At 32.5% G+C, this 21043-nt stretch overlaps 2 protein-coding genes across 2 annotated transcripts; one reads left to right on the top strand and one right to left on the bottom strand.

Moving 5' to 3' along the window:
* Window positions 1-6594: 6594 nt before the first annotated feature.
* Window positions 6595-6985, top strand: LOC120187357. The gene has a single exon (XM_039191094.1). It carries the CDS (start codon window positions 6662-6664, stop codon window positions 6866-6868), a length of 207 nt encoding a protein of 68 aa, XP_039047025.1. The 5' UTR covers window positions 6595-6661; the 3' UTR covers window positions 6869-6985.
* A 904-nt stretch (window positions 6986-7889) lies between these two features.
* Window positions 7890-8269, bottom strand: LOC120187356. The gene has a single exon (XM_039191093.1). It carries the CDS (start codon window positions 8194-8196, stop codon window positions 7984-7986), a length of 213 nt encoding a protein of 70 aa, XP_039047024.1. The 5' UTR covers window positions 8197-8269; the 3' UTR covers window positions 7890-7983.
* Between the last annotated feature and the right edge of the window lie 12774 nt (window positions 8270-21043).

Raw genomic sequence — 21043 nt, 5'->3', positions numbered from 1 at the left:
AAATAAATCGTTAGACGCCTATAATTACTAAATTAATATCTTAAAACTCACTCAAAAGATAACCTTAAATTCATGTTTTCCACAGTGAAAAAAGTATGGACACATTTATAAAAAGAATAGATACTTTATAATATAACTGGTAAAAATATGACAAAACCATTTTCATTATGACAAAACCGATAAAATTTACCTGATATGTTGAAAGTATGGACACTTTTATAAAAATGGTAGATACTTACCGATAACCAAAGTTTACCGGTTACCAATTTTTTTAATAGTTTTTCATGTTTTTTACCTAAAACATTATTAGTCTGTCAACATAATAGGTAGCGCTAAACCGAATTTATTAAATATCTTTTAATGTATCCGGTAATGCCGTATATTAGCCGTATATTAACCCGCCTTTCCTGAGACAATCTCGACATCATATGGCGATGGAACAGGTGGTACTATTGATGCTTTCAATTCTTTGTTTTCGTCTTAAGATTTATGTCAACTTCTTATAGGGAACCAGATTTAATGATAATTTTGCTTCATAGGTTCATGGCACACGCATTTTTGCTGAGATTTGGTTCTACTAGAGAAGGAAGTTTCCCCTAGAAGTTTATATGTCCCACAATTTGAGCCAATTGGCTCATTTGTTTGTTGAGCTCTTGTAAGTGAGCATTGTTCTTATTTTGAAATTTCTCCTAGAAAAGCGTAAACCTCTTTACTATTGACTCTAAAGATGATTTATGTGGTTGATATTGTTGAGGTATAGGTGGACATAGTAAGGTTAATTATATCTTGGATTTAAATCATAGCTAAAATTTGGATGATCCCACTAATAAGTATTGTATGTATTTGAATAAGGGTCATAAGGCCTTTGAAAAGATCCTGAAAAGTTCCCTATAGGATCCACATGTGTTGTATTACCCTTCTAAAGCATTAGAAAACAATACATTAGATGATCTCACATCATAAAAATTGCTTATAAATGAGTGGGACCTATTTTTCCTGCAAGTAAAGATTTGACAACATTAGTAAGTGTATCGATCTTATTTTCAATGGAAGGATTACTTATTTCATGAACCCGTTGAGTGGGTTTATTAGATGGGTATAATTGTTGATTGTTAATGACCATAGTCGAAATTAAATCCCTAGTTTCTTGAGGGATCATGTTTACAAGGGCTCCTCAAATTTTTGCATCAATCATTTTCATCTCCATGTGAAGTAGCCCTTCATAATAATATTATAAGAGAGTTTATTCCGACGTGTTGTAGATAGCTTGCACATAACTTCTTAAAACATTCCTAGTAATCGTTTAATGATTCGGTATCCTTTAATCGAATCCCTATAATGCTCCTCCTTAGTTTGCTTACTTTAGTTGTAGGGAAAAACCTATTAAGAAATGAGCGAGACATGCCAATCAATGTATTAATAGAACCAGGAGATAAATAAACTAATCAATCTTTTACTGAACTGGCTAAGGAAAGGCACGAAGTTTAATTTGATCTTCAGAAACTCTCTATGGTTTCATACTCAGGCAGGCCATATGTATATGAATCAACCATATGTATATGAATCAAGCTTCGGTGTAAGAGATTTCTCCTAAGTCTGAATCAAGTTTCGGTTGACGTTGTTATTGTTGTTGTCTCCTTCACCAAAGAGTTTCTCTACATAATATCCAAGCAAGTGCTTTAATTTTAGGTTTGTATTTTATCAATTCTCCGAGAAATGAATATTAGTAACTTTACCGAAGTCCCCAACAATGATGCCAATTTGGAAAACGTAAAAATTACCAAATAAAATTACTCTAAAATCAAATAAATAATGAAAGTAGTATAAAGAAGTAGAGGTCGATCCAGAGGGACTAAGGAAGTCTGATAAATTTGCTTGTTTCGATCCTTGGGTTCAATTGCAAAAGTAAAAATAAGAGATTTAGAAATAATGAATGGTTTAATTGCAAAAGTAAAAATGAGGAACATAAAAATAATGAAAGTATATAAATAATAAAAATTAAAAATGAAAAAATAAAATAAGGTAGAAGAAATAAATTGAAATGATATAACCCTAGGCTTTGCTTAACCTCGATTTCAATTGATCATTGAAATAGATTTTTACTCCTTGATGTATATCGATTATAGTCAACATAGCCCAACTTCCGCATCTAACTTTTCTCTTTGGTTGACCAAAATTTCCAAGCTTATCTCCAAAGTTTGGTCCTTGCTAGACTAGCCACGTCTATTATCATTAGCACCAGAATAATTTTCAATTCTGGAAGAGCCCGATTCAGATTATAGCGTCTCTTTGATAATCGAATCGATCCTGATTTCCCTTAGTGGACCGCCACTAAGTTTGTTCAGAAAAAGCTAAATTACAACCAATTGATCCATCTTCCTAACTGTGAGCCAAAATAACCTTCAAGCCAACAACATCTTCGCAAAACTTTAGGCTAAGCGGAGTTAGCTCTAAGTATGGATTGGATCATGCTTAGCATTGAGAAAAGAAAATAATGAAATAAAGGTGGAGACGATACAATAGCATAACTTCAATAAATAACCAAGGAAATATAAATTCCAACCTTTTTTAAAGCTTGAACCTAAAGGTTATTTATAACTCGAGGGTTCTAAGTAAATAAAATAACTAATTCCTAAATAAAAAATAACAATAAAGATAAAATAATCAAACTAAAAATCCTACTGAGAGTTCTTAGTAAATAAAATAACTAATTCTTAAATAAAATAATCAAACTAAAAACCTAAATTTAGAAGATTTATCACGATAAAAATAAATATTTAAGTCTTTTAGTTATGGTTGAATTTTGTTTCATCTTCTAGATAATCTTATCCCAGGTAAATTTCAAATTAAATATTTGAGATAATTTTTCTTGTCTTCTAGAAGATACTGACTCGATTGTTGAAATATATTGGTTTTGGGCTAATTAAACCAATGAAACTCAAGTCCAAAATAAATCTAAAAGGAAACAAATCAGTAATACCCAAGCAACAAATGAGGAGTAAATAATAGTAAAAATATGTAATATTCAACACTTATCAATAGTTGGCATAAGCGGTTACGAAGGAGGTGTTGTTTCTTACTATGGTTCTGTCTAGGATCTTGAATATATGCATTTCTTCTTCAAGACCTTGATTCGCTTATGTTCTAGTTGTTTCTTTCGTGATTTCTCCTTCTCTCCTTCTCTGCATGTTTGTTCTCAAGTTTGTTTCTTTTTGCATGTACTGTCGGAGTTTGTTTCTTTTTGCATGTACTGTCGGAGTTTGTTTCTTTTTGCATGTACTACCGAAGTTTGTTTCTTTGCATGTTTTACGAGATAAGGGCCTTTAAAGGCTAAATATTTTGGAAAATTGTTAATTTTGAGGTTTATAGGTCTCTTAATCTTGAAGGCTTTTGGAATCTAAGGGTTTAAAAGTTTTAGGATTTGCATGGTTGAATATATGAAAATCAAGAGATTTGAAGGTTTAGAAATCCAAAGGCCTTAAAGTTTGAAGGTTGAAGATCTAAAAATTTGGGAATTGACAGTTTGGAGATCTGGAGGTCTCGTATTTAGTTCACGCTCATCGCAATAAATGTCGACTGATAAAGTAGCTAACAGTCATGGAAGGTGGTCGAAGGGTTGTCTGAGTCATGAGAAAGGAGGCTGGAGAGTAGATTTTGTCCTTAGAACTTTATACTTTCTCTTGTATGTCTATTTATAGAACTTTAGGGACTGACATTGATTGGGAGTTGTCATATTGTTGGCCTTGATTAGCTGCCTTGGAGGGTGACGTGATGAGTGTTGATTGATTATTCAAAGTTGTCACATTATTGGTCCTGATTGGTTATCTTAGGAGGTGACGATTCAGGCTAAGACGCAACGCGTGTTAGCACGTGGTAATTATTGATTACACCTGAAGTGGGTTCGCACGAATATTAGGCGGTTCATATGTGGTCACTTGCAGGATAAGAGACTCACACATTCCTTACGTACGCGGGGTAACAAGAATTGCAGATCCATCAGTTTACAGGTGCTAACATATTTTAATATTATTTTAATAAAATATTAATTATTAATAATATAATATTATATATTTTAAAATTATAATAATATACTCAATTATGTTATAATAATATATGATATTATATTCTTATTTGCCAACTAATGAAAATGATTTACATAATATAATCTGAACACCCTAAAATAGTTTTCAAAAACTATTTTTCAAAAAATAGAATTCATTTTATAAAAAAATTATTTTTCGTAAAATGTTTATGGTAAAATCAACCTACCTTTAAATTTGTCGAGTGTTGACTAGGCAAAGTAAGAGTATGATGAAGGGTCAAGGATTAAGGGTGAAAAAGGTTTGCACACACAACATATACCATTCATATTGGTTTTATTACTATCACAGTCACTTTCTGATCTTACTTCTTCACCTTTTGCTTTTCATCTTTCTTTCTTCAAGTGTCGACTTATTCAAAAACCGGGTAGTTTTTACTACTTTCTTATTACATCTTTTTACTTACTTTGTTTATGCATATGTCACATATATGTACTATGCTTTGCATACATGATATGACATGATAAGTATGATCCTTACATGCCATGATTAGCTTAGTTCATGTCATTCTATACTTAGTTTATTTCGTGCATACTATGTTAAGAATAGCCTATAGTCTTCATGTTATAATACTACTATACTTTGCTTGACATTATGCATTTCATCCACATCTTTACTTAGCCTATTATATGTTTATGCATTCATACTTAGCTCATCTTATGCATATGTACACTTATCTAGCTCATAACTAGCTTTTACCTAGGCAGCATAGTGCATTCTTATTCTTTTACATTGATTCGTGACTTATGTCATTGTTTTCTTTGCATTTGTAGGTTCATTTGATGATAAGGAAGGTTATAGAAGCTCGTGGATAGCTAACGCAATCTATGATAGCTTGTGCAAGCTCAATTACATCAAGGGTAGCTCATTTTAGCTAAAGGCATAAGGATACTAGCTCGAGAGTAGCTGAAGGAGTTGAACGAGTGCTGAAACTAGTTGAAGAGTAGATGAGGACTCATGGCAGCTGGAGGCAGCTAGAGTGACACTAGTTACCTAGCTAAGCTACCTACATCACCTTGCTAGCTAGCTTGCTTCAATAGCTACATATGTCACTACCTAGCATCATCCTACACCAAGAACACATCCTATGGCTAATAGTGTACCTTACCATGGTATGGAGAAGCATACAACATCAAGGGAGCCATGTGCCTTAAGCATGCTTTCATATGAATTCAATCCAAATCATGTGCATATCATGTCAAGAACATTGGCGCCAAACTCCAATGCACTCTTCACCATTCCGCAATGCACTCCCCACCACACAATTAGGTGCCTAAGTGAAGCATCACCTACCCATTTGGCCAAGGCTCTTTGTTCACCACTCATTTCAAACTCTAGGTCGAACCAATACCTTCTATTAGACCAAAGGAAGCACCTACAACATGAAGAAGTAACCGAACCAACACAAGCATCATAGGAGAGGTTTCTTTGTAATTTAATCATGGACTTTCATAGGGACAAAAGAATAGTCGAACCATTACTTGTTTATTCAGTCATTTCCTTTCATTCCCTATATATAGTTAATGCCTTGTCTTTTGTAAGGCAACCCCCCGTGCTTGATTATTATATTTGTGAGGTTATCCTCTTTGCTAAAGCTCTTTAGAACTTTTATCGACTTATCAAATATTTAGGTGCTTGTGGCGTCAACCCCTTTACTTCCATTGATACTTGTGTTTCCTAGTTCTTTTATAACTAGTGGGGCCAAGTCCTTTATTACCACCCTTAGATAACTTATAAGGAAAGGTGTTAGACTTTTTATAGTCTAGTTTCTTCCTTGTTATTTAAGATAAATGGTTGTTCCTTTTTCCCATATGTATGGGGTAAGGGGGAGGTAAGATAGTAGACTGTCACAACACCAAGTTGAGAACAGCTTCCGTAAGAGATCTCCGAATTATGAAATACCCTTCGTAGGACTTATTTAAGATACTATCCACCTTATTTCCATTGTTTCTTAAGCTCATCACCATGCCCAAATTACTTCCACAGCCATACTCTTTATCATCATCATTCTAGCCCACCTATATCACCCTTACATCAGCTATCTAGCCCTCCATTTGAGTTTATCTTCTAACAGGTATTTACTCATTCACTAGATTCACAATCAAAGGGCAGTTTACCCTACATGACTTTCCAAATCATTTAAGATATAATTGAATAAAATCTATTCGAATCGCAAGCTTTTGTGGGTGGATAACTAAATTTTAGATTTTTTATTAAAAAAATTCCATGTTTTCGAAATATCATTAAGTTTTGATCAATGAAATGAATAGGAGTGTGGTTGGGCAATATTAGTTTATTTCTCACTTTCTGCAGGAAATGGAGTAGGTAGTTTGTTGTGGTGGAAAGCCATTATGATGTCTCAAACTTTAATAACCAAAAGGCATTAAAAAAGAAGCGATACGAAACTACTTTTAAAAATTGATTGATGTTTAAATGGACGTTTGATGGAGCACGAAGAGGCTGTGGGATTGAGAGTTGTTATGTTTAGCTTTATATGATTACTGTTCCCTCTGCATAATCCAAAACCTAATCTTGTTTGATTCTTCCAATTTGCAGAGGAAATGAGAGACTGGGCTGCTCCCTTGATAGCTTCAGCGCTGTTTGCATTTCTATCGCCAGGGCTGATCCTGCAAATCCCTGGGAAGAACCAACCCATTGGTTTCATGAACATGAAAACAAGTGTGGCTTCCATATTTGTTCATGCTGTTCTCTATGTTTTGTTCCTCATCCTGTTTCTTGTTGTTCTTCATATTCACCTCCCTGCCTGAAAACAACATGAGCTTTTCATTTTCTACTTTGCTGTTTTCTGCTCCCATTATGTAGACTTATTTGGCTTTTGTAGTTTTGCTGGAAGAAGGAACTTTAAGGAGAGATATGTCACTGCTCTGTTACTCGGGCTCTTAAATTAATCCTAACTGCTAGGCATATGGAAATTTGGCAACCTAGAAATAGGTATGAAAATTAACAGAGTTTGAATGAAAAAAGTAGTGTTTGTGTTTGTTTGTTATTTTTAAAGGTGTTCATGTTCGTTTGTTTGCCGTTTGTATACATATTCATTTAATATACGTTTATAAGTTCATGAACATTATCACTTAGCATTCGTGAATTTGTTCATTTCAATCTAAAAATAGTAAAATTACGATGCTCGTGCTTAAACTCCTTAAACTCCTTAAACTTCATATTTTAAACTCCACATTTTATCATATGTTTCTATTTAATCCCTACATTCACCAATATTTAAAATGTAAGAAAATAAAAAGTAAACGAGTCAGTTCATGAACATAAATGAACGAGTTGATAAGTGAGCTTGTTCGTGAACATAGATGAATCGAGTCGATAAACAAGCTCATAAACGAGTTTGTTTGTGAACATAAACGAACCAAACACACCTTTGTTTTTGTTCATTCGTTTATGAAATGAATATAAAAATTTTGTCCATACTCACTTATCTAGTTTAACAAACGAACATTATTCAAACTACTGTTCATCTAACTATATGTTTATTTACACCCTTACCTAGAAACCTGTTGGGTCTAATATGAGCTTAAGGGAAAATGATTCCTAAGAATGACTGCATGAACCAATTAGATTAAGCATCAGTTAATAAAGCAATGGTATAAAGAAAAAGAAAAAGAAAACAATGATTCTGGGGGACCATAAAAAAGACTGAAGTAGATCCACAAACGAGAATCAAAACATTTTTTATCAACTTTTTGTAATGTGAAGGATAAAATCAAATGAAAAACAAAACTAACCATATGGCAAATTTGGTTTAGACTACACAAATGCAGACAAAAACTGAACTTAAAATACATAAAAACCCACAAGTTAAGAAATCTCTGTTAAAGTTTGTAACAGAGTTGGGTGCTTGTTTGTTTGTGAGCTACGAACCAACATACATATGCACACCAATAGCAATGAGGAAGATACACATGAGTGCAAAATAAATAATGGAATGCACCAGGATGGACACCCCACTGGTCTGAAAGTTGCCAAACTCTACATAACGCGATCTTCCAGGAATCTGAATGAGCAGCCCCGGTGTTAGCAGTAGGAACAGCATCACCGCCACGAAAACCGGCCCCCAATCCGACATCTTCCCCCTCTCAGCAACACAAGAACCCTTCAATGTAGATCACTTGGCGTTAGTAATCCAATCTGTAATGATTATAAAGAGTGGAGATGGAAATGAGAAACAAACGAAAAAGATGGGTTATAAAGGTAGTGTTTGCTTTGTGAAGAAGAGACGAATGGTTTGGTGAGTAGGAAAAGCCAAGATTAGCGAATCAAGCTATTCTGACTGATTCACATCTTTTAGTGACAAAATGTTATGGTTGCCACTAACCATTTAAGCTCCCAAAGCTGTTTGGATTTCGTTTTATTAACTTAGGTAAACTGCTCAAATGACCAATTAACTATGGGGTTGGTGTCTATATGACCAAAATACTTTCAATTTTGTTAATAAGGCCACATAACTATTAAAATTGTTTCAATGTAGCCACATGCCATTATAAAACAAACAACGTATCTGATGTAGACCTCTAACTCGTTATTAGTCAATAACAACCACATTAGTTACGTCGTTCGTTATGTAATGACAAGTGACTACATTTAGTGGCAAATGTAAGCTTTGCCTAGAGTGGGCACATGCTTACCATGGAATTCGAATATATTTTTTATTTTGTAGTTTATTTTAGAGATAGTTCTCATTCTGAAATTTTATGCGTCTACCACATACGAGAAATTTATATTATTAATATATACGTGCCCACACTCAAATATTTCAGGATCCGCCACTGGCTACATTGAAACAACTTAAATAGTTATGTGGTCATATTTACAAAATTAAAAGTATGGTGGTCATATCGACACCGACCCCATAATTAAGTAGTCATTTGAGCAATCTACCCTATTAACTCTCACTAAACGAGTATATTGAATCAACTTAAATAATTATGTGGTTATGTTGACAAAATTGAAAGTATGGTGGTCATATCGACACCGACCCCATAGTTTAGTGGTCATTTGAGTAATTTACCCTAATAGCTTTCACTAATCAAGTTTGTCCATGCCTGCAAACTCTACAATCAAGTAGTTTAGTTGATTAAATTAGTGACTCGAATTTTGAATCAAAATTTATCCATGTTATTGAGAAGCTTTAAGATTGGAATAAAGTATAGGTTACACATGGTAGATGACCCCATGGTCACGCCAAGTGAGAAGAAAGCATAAACTATAACTGGTAGGCTTCAGCCTTAAGCCTTAGGCCTTGTTGTCACATTCTTTTGTCCAATTGATCAATAATAATTAAAGCTTTGATGTATAATTAAGGATATCTTGGTTGCAATTGCAATAGATGGGAGTCAACAAATTCCAGTGCTGTTAGCTGCTTGCACTCTATATACTAATTTGTTTTAATTTATAATTTTATTTATATTGGACGGCATTGTTGTGATTATATTGCCAAATTAATCCCAAAATAATATGTTATTTATTTTAAGGTAAAATGGAATAAAAGATTGATCAAGTTACTTTAACCATATAAAGCAAAATAAAATTTCTATGTAAAATTTCTATGGGTTAACAAAACTCTATTCAATTAAAAAAATTGTTTGACTTGAGTCAGTGTTAAAAAATACGACTTGACTTGACTCGACTCGTAATTTTATAAACTTTATTCGGCTAAAAAATCAAATAAAGTTTGAGTTATAAAATAGAACTCGAATCTTTTAATAATTAGTAAATTGAATTTCATGTTCGAGTTGAGTCCTTCAACTCTGCATCTTATATGTATATTCCATATAAAAAAATATGAGTAAATATATGTGTATATCAGATTTGTTTATAGAAATATGTTTAAATTAGAATTAATTAGCACTATAATATTATAAATATTTACAATTGAATTTAAACAGAAACTTAAAACTTTTGACTCGATTTGACTCGAATTTCATAAATCCAAATCAAAGAATTTTAAATAAAATTTGAATTTTAAAATATAACTGATTAACTCAAATAACTTATTTATTTAATTCGACTCGACTCTTCAAATACTAACCCCTAATTATTAAGAAGCCGAAGCGAATACCTACACTAGAAGGAGCTAAGGATTTAAAGCCTTCAACTAAAATATGGGCTTAACGCCTTAAAATAAAAATGTTAACGACACCGACAGCTAGCAAAGCCCATCAGATCTCAAGTTTGGTGATACCAATAACTGATGAAAAGAGATCATAAATCTTTCCTAATAATAATATTTAAAATTAAATATCTCAAGATTGAATATAATTAATACATATTTGGGTAAATTATGTGTTTAGTATCTAAACTATCAGTTTTAATCCATTTTAATACCAAAACTTTTAATTTTTTTCAAAATCATACCTAAAGTTTAGTTTTTATTTCATTTTAATACTACTCATGCTCAAAATTTTAACGTTAATTTGAAAAAAGTTAAAAGTTTAGGTATTAAAATTGACCAAAATTGATAGTTTAAGTACTAAATATGTTATGTTTTTAATTGTGGAGTGCTAAAATGAAACAAAAATTAAACATTAGGTATAATTTAAAAAAAATTAAAAGTTTAGATACTGAAACGGATTAAAAATGATAGTTTGGATACTAAATGTGTGGTTTACCCTAAAAAATTTATAATATCAATATTAAACAGTTCACTTGTGACCATCTGTAAATATATTTTTATATGAAATATTGACAATAGCGTAACATAACATAATTATACATTGATACATCATTTTCAAGGATCCCTATACAATAAAACCAACTTTTACACCTCAACTAGAAAAGGATGGGAAGATGAGGGTAGATGTAGAATAAGAATTATTTATTTATTTTGACCTAATGATATTTTTAGCTTTTTATTTTTTCCAAAAAGTGTTTTTAAAAACTTTTTGTTTTCTATTTTGATCTTTGAATTTCATTTTTTTTTCATATTGAACTAACTAACTATTTTGTGGTTAGGTTTTGGTTCAATTTAAAAATATAATTTTATAATTTGATTAAATTTTTGATTTTTCTGAATGAAAAATGTTTGTTCTAAATCAAACCAAATTTAAAAATAAAATATTATCTAAAAAATTATTTTAATTTTATTATAGGACAAACTTAAATAAATAAAATCTTAAAATTAATAATATTTTTTTATGAATTTAAAATTGTATGATTGCACTCGCTTTAACCTTTAAGTTTACTTTCTTTGGATGTACAATTTGAAAAACAATGGGCAACCAAAAATCATAAAATCAAATCGAACTAAATCAAATTGAAAACTGAGATTTTTATGTCATTCAATTTCGGTTTCAATTTTTTTTAAAAAAAATGCAAAGTGTTGTTCGATTAATTTTTTATTGAAAATCGAATTGAACCGAATTGAATATACCCTACAAGTTATGCAGTTTTAGTGACTTGAGCCAAATTGATCAAAACTACCCATTAAAAATAAAGGGAATAGTATAGTTTGAAAAACCAAACTGAAAGAAAATACATCCCTACAAGGTATAGAAAGAATAAAGGATACAATAGCCTATACAATACAATGCAATAGTGCCTATGGATATTTGATGTTAATATCTCTTATAAATTCCTCTCTCCTTTTTGTCCTTTGTCTGTCTCACCAATATTTGTATTTACAAGTTGGAGGATCATGCTTTTGAGGAAACCTCAAAAAAAACAGTGGCCAAATGTCGTTTTCTTCCCCAAATATAAATAATTCCCAATTGCATGCCAATCTTATCGAATATTCAACACATACATACCTTGTTTATACATGCAACTTTCCCTTCTTTTCCTTTGTTTGTTAGCCAATCTTACAAACTGAACTTGAGTGCTTTTATAACTAGGCAATAGCATTGTGGATATTAAAATTTAACTTTAAAACTATATTTTATCGGTTAATGGAAACAGGTACTTTTTCTAAAGGTAAAGTACAAAAATGTCCCCCAATTATAAGGTTTTTTTAGTTCTTCGACTATTAAAAGTTACAATATAATTACTTGATTATTCATATATTACAAGCTCGTCCATTTCCATTTAAAAATTGGCCGTCATCTAAGTTGGACGTTAACCTATTGACTAGGATATGATAAAATATGATCTCAAAACTGTTTGAGTTGTATTTTGTGGATCGACTCTCCGTTTATATTATATTGTCGAGCCAATTCTTGAAAAAATTATGTCGTCGAGCCAATGCTTGAAAAAATTATGTCGTCAAACTAGTTCTTGAAAACAATGATAGTGTCAGTAGACATCATTAAAGTATGATTTTATCATATCTTATTCAGGATATTAACGTCTTTCTCGACGACCGTCAATTTTTTAACAAAAAAACGAGTTTAAAATATATGAATAGTCGATGATCATTTTGTAATTTTTAATAGTCAAAGGACTCAACAAAACAATACCTATTAATTGAAAAACTATTTTTTAATCAGTACTTTATAATCGATGATCATTTGTGTGCTTTTACCTTTTTCAAAATTCTACCTATATTGAATCATGTGTATCTAGTAAGGGCAGCTCGGTTGATTGTTTTCGGTGTTTGTTTGGCCTGAGAAGCTTGCAGTTAATCGTGTTTTATTGCTCACCCTATATGTGTTATTCATCATCCTAATTTAGAGATTAAATAAAATATCTTCCATTTTTGTTTGGAGTTCTTGTGGGGAAAAAAATCCTATTTTTCACACGCACACAAAGAAACAAGTATTGAAAGGGAGATTTCAACCTACACCAGTCTGGTGAGTCAAAATCAACTGATGAGTACGTAAGAGGCAAATTAAAGCTGGGTTGACAAGGTAGGATTGATTGTTATCAAATAAAGTTGAATCGTATGCAAATTTTTGAATTAATTGAATTGATATGTTTTATTTTATGATCTTAGTTTAATTTGAATTTTTTAATCGAACTAAATATTCGAATCATATTCAATAAATTTATTTTAGTAAAATTTTTAAAATGAATTATTTTAAAAAATAGCTTAGATTTAAATTTTGTTAACAATATGACTGAATTCTAAGTAAAATAAGAATATATACTTGAAAGTTCCTTCCAATAAAAATAAGACAAAAAAGTTTGATAATTTAGTTGTTTAAGGTCTTGCATTTATGGTCTTGGAATATTTTTAAAATTAAATAATTATATAATGAATAAAAGTTTGGATTTTTTTTATTTTTATGGAATATTTGTTGAAATGGACAAATTTGCATGTTTTAAAAATTAATAAGGACTCAAAAGATATTTACAGCCATTTATTCAAAATAATAATTAAAGCAAGAGATGACGAACAATAGAAAATAAAATTGAGAGTAAAGTTACATAGGTATTCTATAATGGAGGAGTTTGTGGTTCAAATTTGGTCAAAAATAGACTTAGAATAAATGATTAATTGAAGAAATAGAAAATAATGCAAAGTTACAAGACTAGTTTGAAAAAAATAGAAAAAAAAGAAGAAATGAAGATACATAGTTATTCTACAATAGTCTAGAAGAACATGGTTCAGATTTGGTAAAAATATATTTAAAATAAACGAGAAATTGAAATAATGATGAAATCAAGCAAAGTTAAAGGACTAAATTGAAAAAAAATAAAAAAATGTTATAAAAAGGATGAATTCAAGATATATAGATATTCTATAATGTTTTAGGAGCACGTGTATCCACTTTTTTATTGAGTACAAAGGAAGGAGGAAACTAGTTACTCCACAACAGTAGATTGTGCAACACGAATAAATGCATTTCTATAATCACTTTCACAGTTAGCTTCATAGGGGTCAATTGAAAGACGTGCAGTCCAAATGAACAAGACCAAGCAATATGTGCAATAGCATCAGCAACGCTGTTATTTTCACAAGGAGCAAAAATAAACTTCACGTTCCAATTCCTACCAATAAGGTTCAAAATATGTGGCACCATCGACGAGTTACCACCTGGCCCTTTTCCATCTCTAATTGTAACGAAAGCATATTTATTATCCATCTCCACTATAACTTGGCATAAATATAATCTCAGTGACAATGACAAACCTTCATACATACCCTAGAGTTTCGCGTTGAGGATCGAGCATCTCCCAATAGGCTTAATAAACCCGCTGATCTAACCCATTATCCAAACAACAGGAACCATCTACATTAAGCTTAATCCATCTGATGGGTGGTGGAAGCCAATGAGAGTTCCTAGAAACAGGAGTCGTGTGACCTACAATTAGCTATTTTCGATAAAGAGCAGCATGAGAAACTTCTTGTTAAAGATGAATGTTTTGTTGAAGTATGCTTCCTTGCACTATAAACCCTGGATCAAAAAAGAGTTGTTTCCTTCTATTCCAAAGACACCAAATCACTGAACTAAAGAGAAAATCCCAATCAATTCCAGAATTTGGGAAATAAGAAATGTAGCACCCTAAATTATGGGCTTGTAGTTTCGGGTTTATCCTAGAGGTTGTGGATCTCGTGGAGTTTGTAATCAAAGTCGTTGGGCCGATTGAGGGCTTAATTGGATGTAAATTGAGCCCAGTTGATCTTTAAAAGGGGATTTTTGCTTAGAAGGTAAAATATATGTAATATCTCAAATATCAAATTAGGGACTATATCAAAAAGATGGGAAAAATTTAAGATTTAAATTGAATAAGTGGTAAAAGATTGGAAAAAGGCTTTGGAATAGTGTTTAGACTAAATTGTATCAATGATAAGTTAAGAGGGCATTTTAGTCTTTTAAGAAGAAAATGAAATTAAAAAAATAGATAGGGATTTTAAATAGGAAGAAAGAGGAAAGTAAAGTAAATTTTATACTTATTATTCTTCTTCACGTGAAGGTTCTCTCCTCCTAGCATAAGGTAAATTTCCAATTGTTAGTGTTCTCTTTAAATTATGGTTTGTTTTGGTAACATTAAGTGATATATGTACATAATGAATGATTAGATGTGATTAAAATGAAGAGATAAAGGAAATAATGAGGATTTTATAAAATGGGTTTTGAAAGGATATGTTAATATAGGAGTGTTTATGGATGTTTTATGGTAAATTTGACTTGTCATAGAGGCCAATGAGAGATTAGAAGCATTGTATAGGATTAAAAACACATTAGAAGAATTGGTGTGATTCTTAGAACTTAATGTTCTTGATAGATGTTGGATGTTTTACGAAACAAGATGAAGGGAAATTTGTATGGATAAGTAGAGAAGAGTTAAATATCATTGTGGAGTGTAAATATAAAGGAATTTGGCCCCATTTGGTTAATAATATGGTTAAAAACTGGAAAATCTGGGCAATGGTATCGGTACTGATAGAACAATATCGATACTATAGGCAAAAATGGGGATGAATTTTCTGTATAATATCGATACTGATTCAATCAGTATCAATACCGTTGAGGCTGTATTGATACCATTGTAAGGGTATCGATACCAAGTAAACATCAAATCTAATTTTGGTATCGCTACCGTAAGGGGGTATCAGTACCATAGTATGATAGCATCGATACCATAGCAAGGGTAAAGATACCAGGCAACACCAAACCTAATTTTGGTATCGATACCCGGAGAAAGTATCGATACCATAGTATTGAAGTATTGGTACTAGGGTAGTAGTATCGATACTATTGAGCTTGGAATGACCAATTAGGTTTTAATTTTTATAGAAATTGAGATAATGATATTGTGAATATTCTTAAGGTATAAGGTTAAGAATATACTAACATTGGTATGTTATGTGTACGTAATGGATAATGGTGTAGATCGGAATCAAGCTCTTGAATCAAGTAAAGTAAAAGGCAAAGGCCAAGTTCCGGAGTAGCAGTTTGTGAGTTTTGGATGTCAAAGTAAGGCAAGCTAGGTGAGTACATTTTTTGTATGCAATCTAGATGAAAATGATTAGAAATTATTCAATATGTAATATTTAAATGTTAATGTATGTTTTACCGTAATTACTATGTTTTATTAAATACATGGAAATGATATCGTGAATGAGTTTACAGTATGAATTGCTCTAAAACGAATAAAAATAATAATGCATATGGCTGCAATATCGGCATAAAAGGATGCTATAGTTGAAATGTATATGGGTACATTATCAACAGAAAAGTATACTATAGTTGAAATGTATATGAGTACATTATCAACAGAAAAGTATACTATAGTTGAAATGTATATGGGTACATTTTCAACAGAAAAGTATACTATAGTTGAAATGCATATGGGTGCATTATCAATAGAAAAGTATACTATAGTTGAAATGCATATGGGTGCATTATCAATAGAAAAGTATACTATAGTTGAAATGCATATGGGTGCATTATCAACAAAAAAGTATACTATAGTTGAAATGCATATGGGTGCATTATCAACATAAAAGTATGTTATAGTTGAAAATGCATAAAGGTGCATTATAAACATAAATGGAGCTTACAAATGAAAAGAAAGAATAATGACAAATGATTATGATAATTGTGAATAAAATATTTATGTACACATAAGGGTTTCTTTACAATATTATGAATCACTAAGATATACTTAACGTGTGTATTTCCACACGTAGGTAACAACAAAGAATAATCAAGTAAGGAGAACAGACGCAGCAGCAAATATCATCCACTAAGGTTGACTCACCAGTAATATTAGGACAATAGTAATCATTTTGGAAACTTGTTTGACAGGTAATTAAATGTTAAAAAAATATTTTTGTAATATGTCTAAATGAATACTTGTTTATTATGTTTATCTATGTTGAATTAAATTGCAACAAATTTTAGAGTCTTTTCAAATTGAGTAAACAATTTTTAAAGTAATATGACATTTGTATTCGTATACAAAAACGTATATAGGATATGGATGTTACATTTATTAGTATCAGAGCTACTGGTTTAGCCGATTCTCGGCCAAATCTAGTTCTATTTTAAAATAGAAAAACAATTACATGCCAATAAGGTTGTTAATGTTACTAAGATGGTGTCATTAGGGGGTGATTGATAATACTCCTTACTAATGGTATTGCTATTATTATGAATGTTTTATTAGATTTCAGAATCCTCGAACTCACGAAGAGTGGGGGAACAAGAAATACAAGAACAGGGAGTGAAAGTTATGAGGATAATAGTGCACAACCTCTTGCTTCTGAAAATGCAAGTGCACCTGCACCTCAAGGGATTCTGACGCCTAAGTTTGGAACTTTCATGCAAGCGCTTGATGCTATAATGACTCGGTTTCAACCTCCCCCTACTCCTCCAGTACCTAGAATGTTGATTCCAAATGAGCTGAAGAGTTTGGAAGCTCCAGAGTTTCAAAGAGAAGAGGGTAAGGGTCCTATTGAGGCAGATATGTGGTTAAATGATGTGATGATAGTGATTGAAAGACTGCAATGCTCAGATCAAGAAAAATTGGGAGGAGTTGTATCTTTTCTTAGAGGATCAGCTCAGGTATTGTGGTCTAACACTACGATGCATGCACCACCGGAGCAAGTCACATGTTAATTTTTCCAGGAAGAATTTAAAAACAAGTATGTGGGTAAACATTTCAAATGATCAATGTTGTTGAAGTTCCTTAATTTAAAGTAAGGTGATCGAGCCGTTCATGAATTTGAGGCTGAGTACAACATGTTGAACCGTTTTTCCACTGAAGTTGTGCCAAATGACAAGGTAAGACGTGATTGGTTTATAGGGGGTTTGAGGCCGAATCTGAATGAGATAATGTTGGCTTTGAACTTGTCAAGTCTACAAGAAGTTATAAAAAGAGCCAAAGCTATTAAAAGAGCTCAGGAGGAAACATTAGCGGCAAAGCAGAGTGTTCAAGAGGGGAAAGGAGTGGGAATACCTTCCACAGAAAAATGCTCGAGTTCTAGATTCTCTGAGAGAGACAATTTTTTAGTAGCTTCACAGAAAAATAGACCATCCCAGTCTTTTGCTGTTAGCTCGGGTAGAGCTTCTGGGGAAATAAATCCATGTCAAACCTGTGGCAAATTGCACTGAGGAGTCTGTAGATTGTCAGTGGAGTGTGCTTTCTATATGGCAATATGGGTCACTTTGCTCGAAATTTCCCTAAGAAATCTGGTGATAATTCAGTACAGTCTGAAAGATCAGTGGCAGCCTCAAATAGAAAAGGAGAAAGGGGTCAATCCAGGGGACAGACGGATTTAATATCGAGACAAGAGACTCATGGAGTTTCTAGAATTTACAACATTAAGACCACTGAGGATTGGGATGACCCTGATATCATAACAGGTATTTTCCATCTTTTTGATGAACCTGTACTTGTTTTAGTTGACCCTGGTTCTACACATTCATACATTAGTAGAAAGTTGGTTATACCTATGGGTTATAGTGCGAGAGTATGTAGAGTATATAGCAAATGCCTTATAAAGATCAATGGGATTGTTTTTTTGGCCAACTTAATGGAATTGCCCTTCAATGAATTTGAAATTATTCTAGGCATGGATTTTTGTCTTCACATTATGGATGGGTCGATTGTCGTAAGAAATGTTTGTTTTTAAAGAATGTTGAAGGTTCAGAAATTGTTGTAATCAGCAAAAGATCGAAATCACCCTCGAATGTGATATCGATCATTACTGCGAAGAAGATGGTGTCGAAAGGATGTATAACTATTCTAGCCAATGTGATAGATACTAGAATTTCGGAAGCTAGAATAAATGATATTGCCTCCATACCGAGAGGTAGAATTCAAAATTGAGATTTATCCGGGTACTGAACCTGTCTTTATGGCTCCGACTGAACTTTGAGAATTGAAGCACAACTGCAAGAATTAATCGATAAGGGGTTTATGAGACCTAGTGTTTCTCCTTGGGGAGCACCTGTTTTGTTTGTGAAAATGAATGACAGGTCTATGCGATTATGTATTGGTTACTGTCAGTTGAATAAAGTCACAATAAAGAACAAATATCCTCTTCCCAGGATTGGTGATTTGTTTGACCAATTGAAAGGAACATTGATGTTTTCTAAAATAGACTTAAGGTTAGGGTACAATCAGTTGAAAATTAAAGACGATGATATTTCAAAGACCGCTTTTCGAACTCGGTATGTGCATTATGAATTTGTAGTGATGTTATTTGGTTTGACTAATGCACCAGTGACATTTATGGATTTGATGAACCGATTATTCCAATCTTATTTGGATCAATTTGTGGTGATATTCATAGATGATATATTGGTATATTCCAAGTTAAGAGAAGAACATGATGTTCATCTTCGAGTAGTTCTTCAGATGCTTCGCGAGAAGAAATTGTATGCCAAATTGTCAAAGTGTGAATTTTGGTTAGCCGAGGTTGCTTTCCTTGGTCACATAGTCTCCACAGTAGGCATTCGAGTAGATCCAAGAAAGATTCAAGCTGTAGTGGATTGGGAATCTCCATGGAATGCTTCTGAGGTTCAGAGTTTCTTGGGTCTTGCTGGTTATTATAGACGGTTTGTGAAGAACTTGTCCATATTATCCTTACCGCTAACTAAGCTATTGAGGAAGGATTTGTCTTTTGTTTGGACGGAAAAGTGCCAAGAAAGTTTTGATAGGCTCAAGAGAATATTGATAGAGGCTCCTGTACTGGTACAACTTGAGTCTGGAAAAGACTATGTTATGTTTAGTGATGCATCTCAAAATGGATTGGCTGTGTGTTGATGCAAGATGGTAAAGTGATGGCTTATGCTTCCAGACAGTTGAAGAATCATGAGAAAAACTATCTGACACACGACTTGGAATTGGCAGCAGTTGTGTTTGCATTGAAAATCTAGCGTCAATATTTGTATGGAGAACAATGCTATATCTATATTGATCACAAGAGTTTGAAGTATTTATTGACTCAGAGAGAATTGAACTTGAGGCAAAGAAGGTGGATTGATCTTCTAAAGGATTATGACATAATTATTGATTATCATCCGAGAAAGGCGAATGGGGTAGCAGATGCGCTAAGCCGAATTTTTTTACATCTTTACGGGATTTGGACGATTAAATGTCATTGAAGGAAGATTGTGCATTAATTGCAGAGCTTAAGTTAAATATGATGTTCTTGGATCGGATTAAAGTTCTACAAAGTAAAGATGAGAAATGCTTGTTGAGAATAGCATAAGTCGAAAAGAATGAGAATAAAGACTTCAAAGTAAAAGAGAATGGATGTCTTTATTATAGGGGAAGACTTTTTATTCCGGGTAATGATGATTTGAAGAAAAATATTCTTTATGAAGCACATTATAGTCCTTTGACGGTGCATCCCGGAGGTAATAAGTTGTATCAAGATTTAAAAAGTCGATATTGGTGGCCTGGTATGAAAAGAGCTATATCGGAATTTGTGGCTAAGTGTTTGACATGTCAGCAAGTGAAAGCTGAACATTAGATACCCTTCGTATTACTTTAACCAATATCTATTCCGGAGTGGAAGTGGGAGCGAGCTACCATGGATTTTGTTTTGGGGCTACCTTTATCTCCTGGTAAAAAGGATTCCATATGGGTTATTGTAGATCGATTAACCAAGACCGCTCATTTTATTCCAGTTCGGGTAGATTATTCGATGGATAAGTATGCAAAGTTGTACATTAATGAAATAGTCAGACTGCATGGAGTGTCGATATCAATAGTGTCCGATTGAGACCCAAGGTTTACATCAAGATTCTAGAAGTTGTTGCATGAGACATTGGGTACTCGATTGAATTTTAGTATTTCTTTTCATCCACAGACGGATGGAAAGTCTGCATGTGTGATTGACTTTAAAGGATCATGGGAAACCTATTTTCCTTTAGCCGAATTTGCTTATAATAATAGTTATCAGTCAAACATTAAAATGGCCCCTTATGAAGCATTTATATGGGAGAAAGTGTCTTACACCATTAAATTGGTTTGAATTGAAAGACTGAGACATAATTGGGCCGGAGTTGAATAAAGATATGGAGGAGAAAGTAAAGATTATTCAAGGGAATCTCAAAATAGCCTCATATCGGCAAAAA

The sequence above is a fragment of the Hibiscus syriacus genome, unplaced genomic scaffold (assembly GCF_006381635.1).
Source record: "Hibiscus syriacus cultivar Baekdansim isolate YM2019G1 unplaced genomic scaffold, ASM638163v2 tig00113725_pilon, whole genome shotgun sequence".
In the NCBI taxonomy this organism is placed as follows: domain Eukaryota; kingdom Viridiplantae; phylum Streptophyta; class Magnoliopsida; order Malvales; family Malvaceae; genus Hibiscus; species Hibiscus syriacus.
Note: the sequence above shows the minus strand (reverse complement) of the source record. Positions and strands in the feature narration are given on the sequence as shown.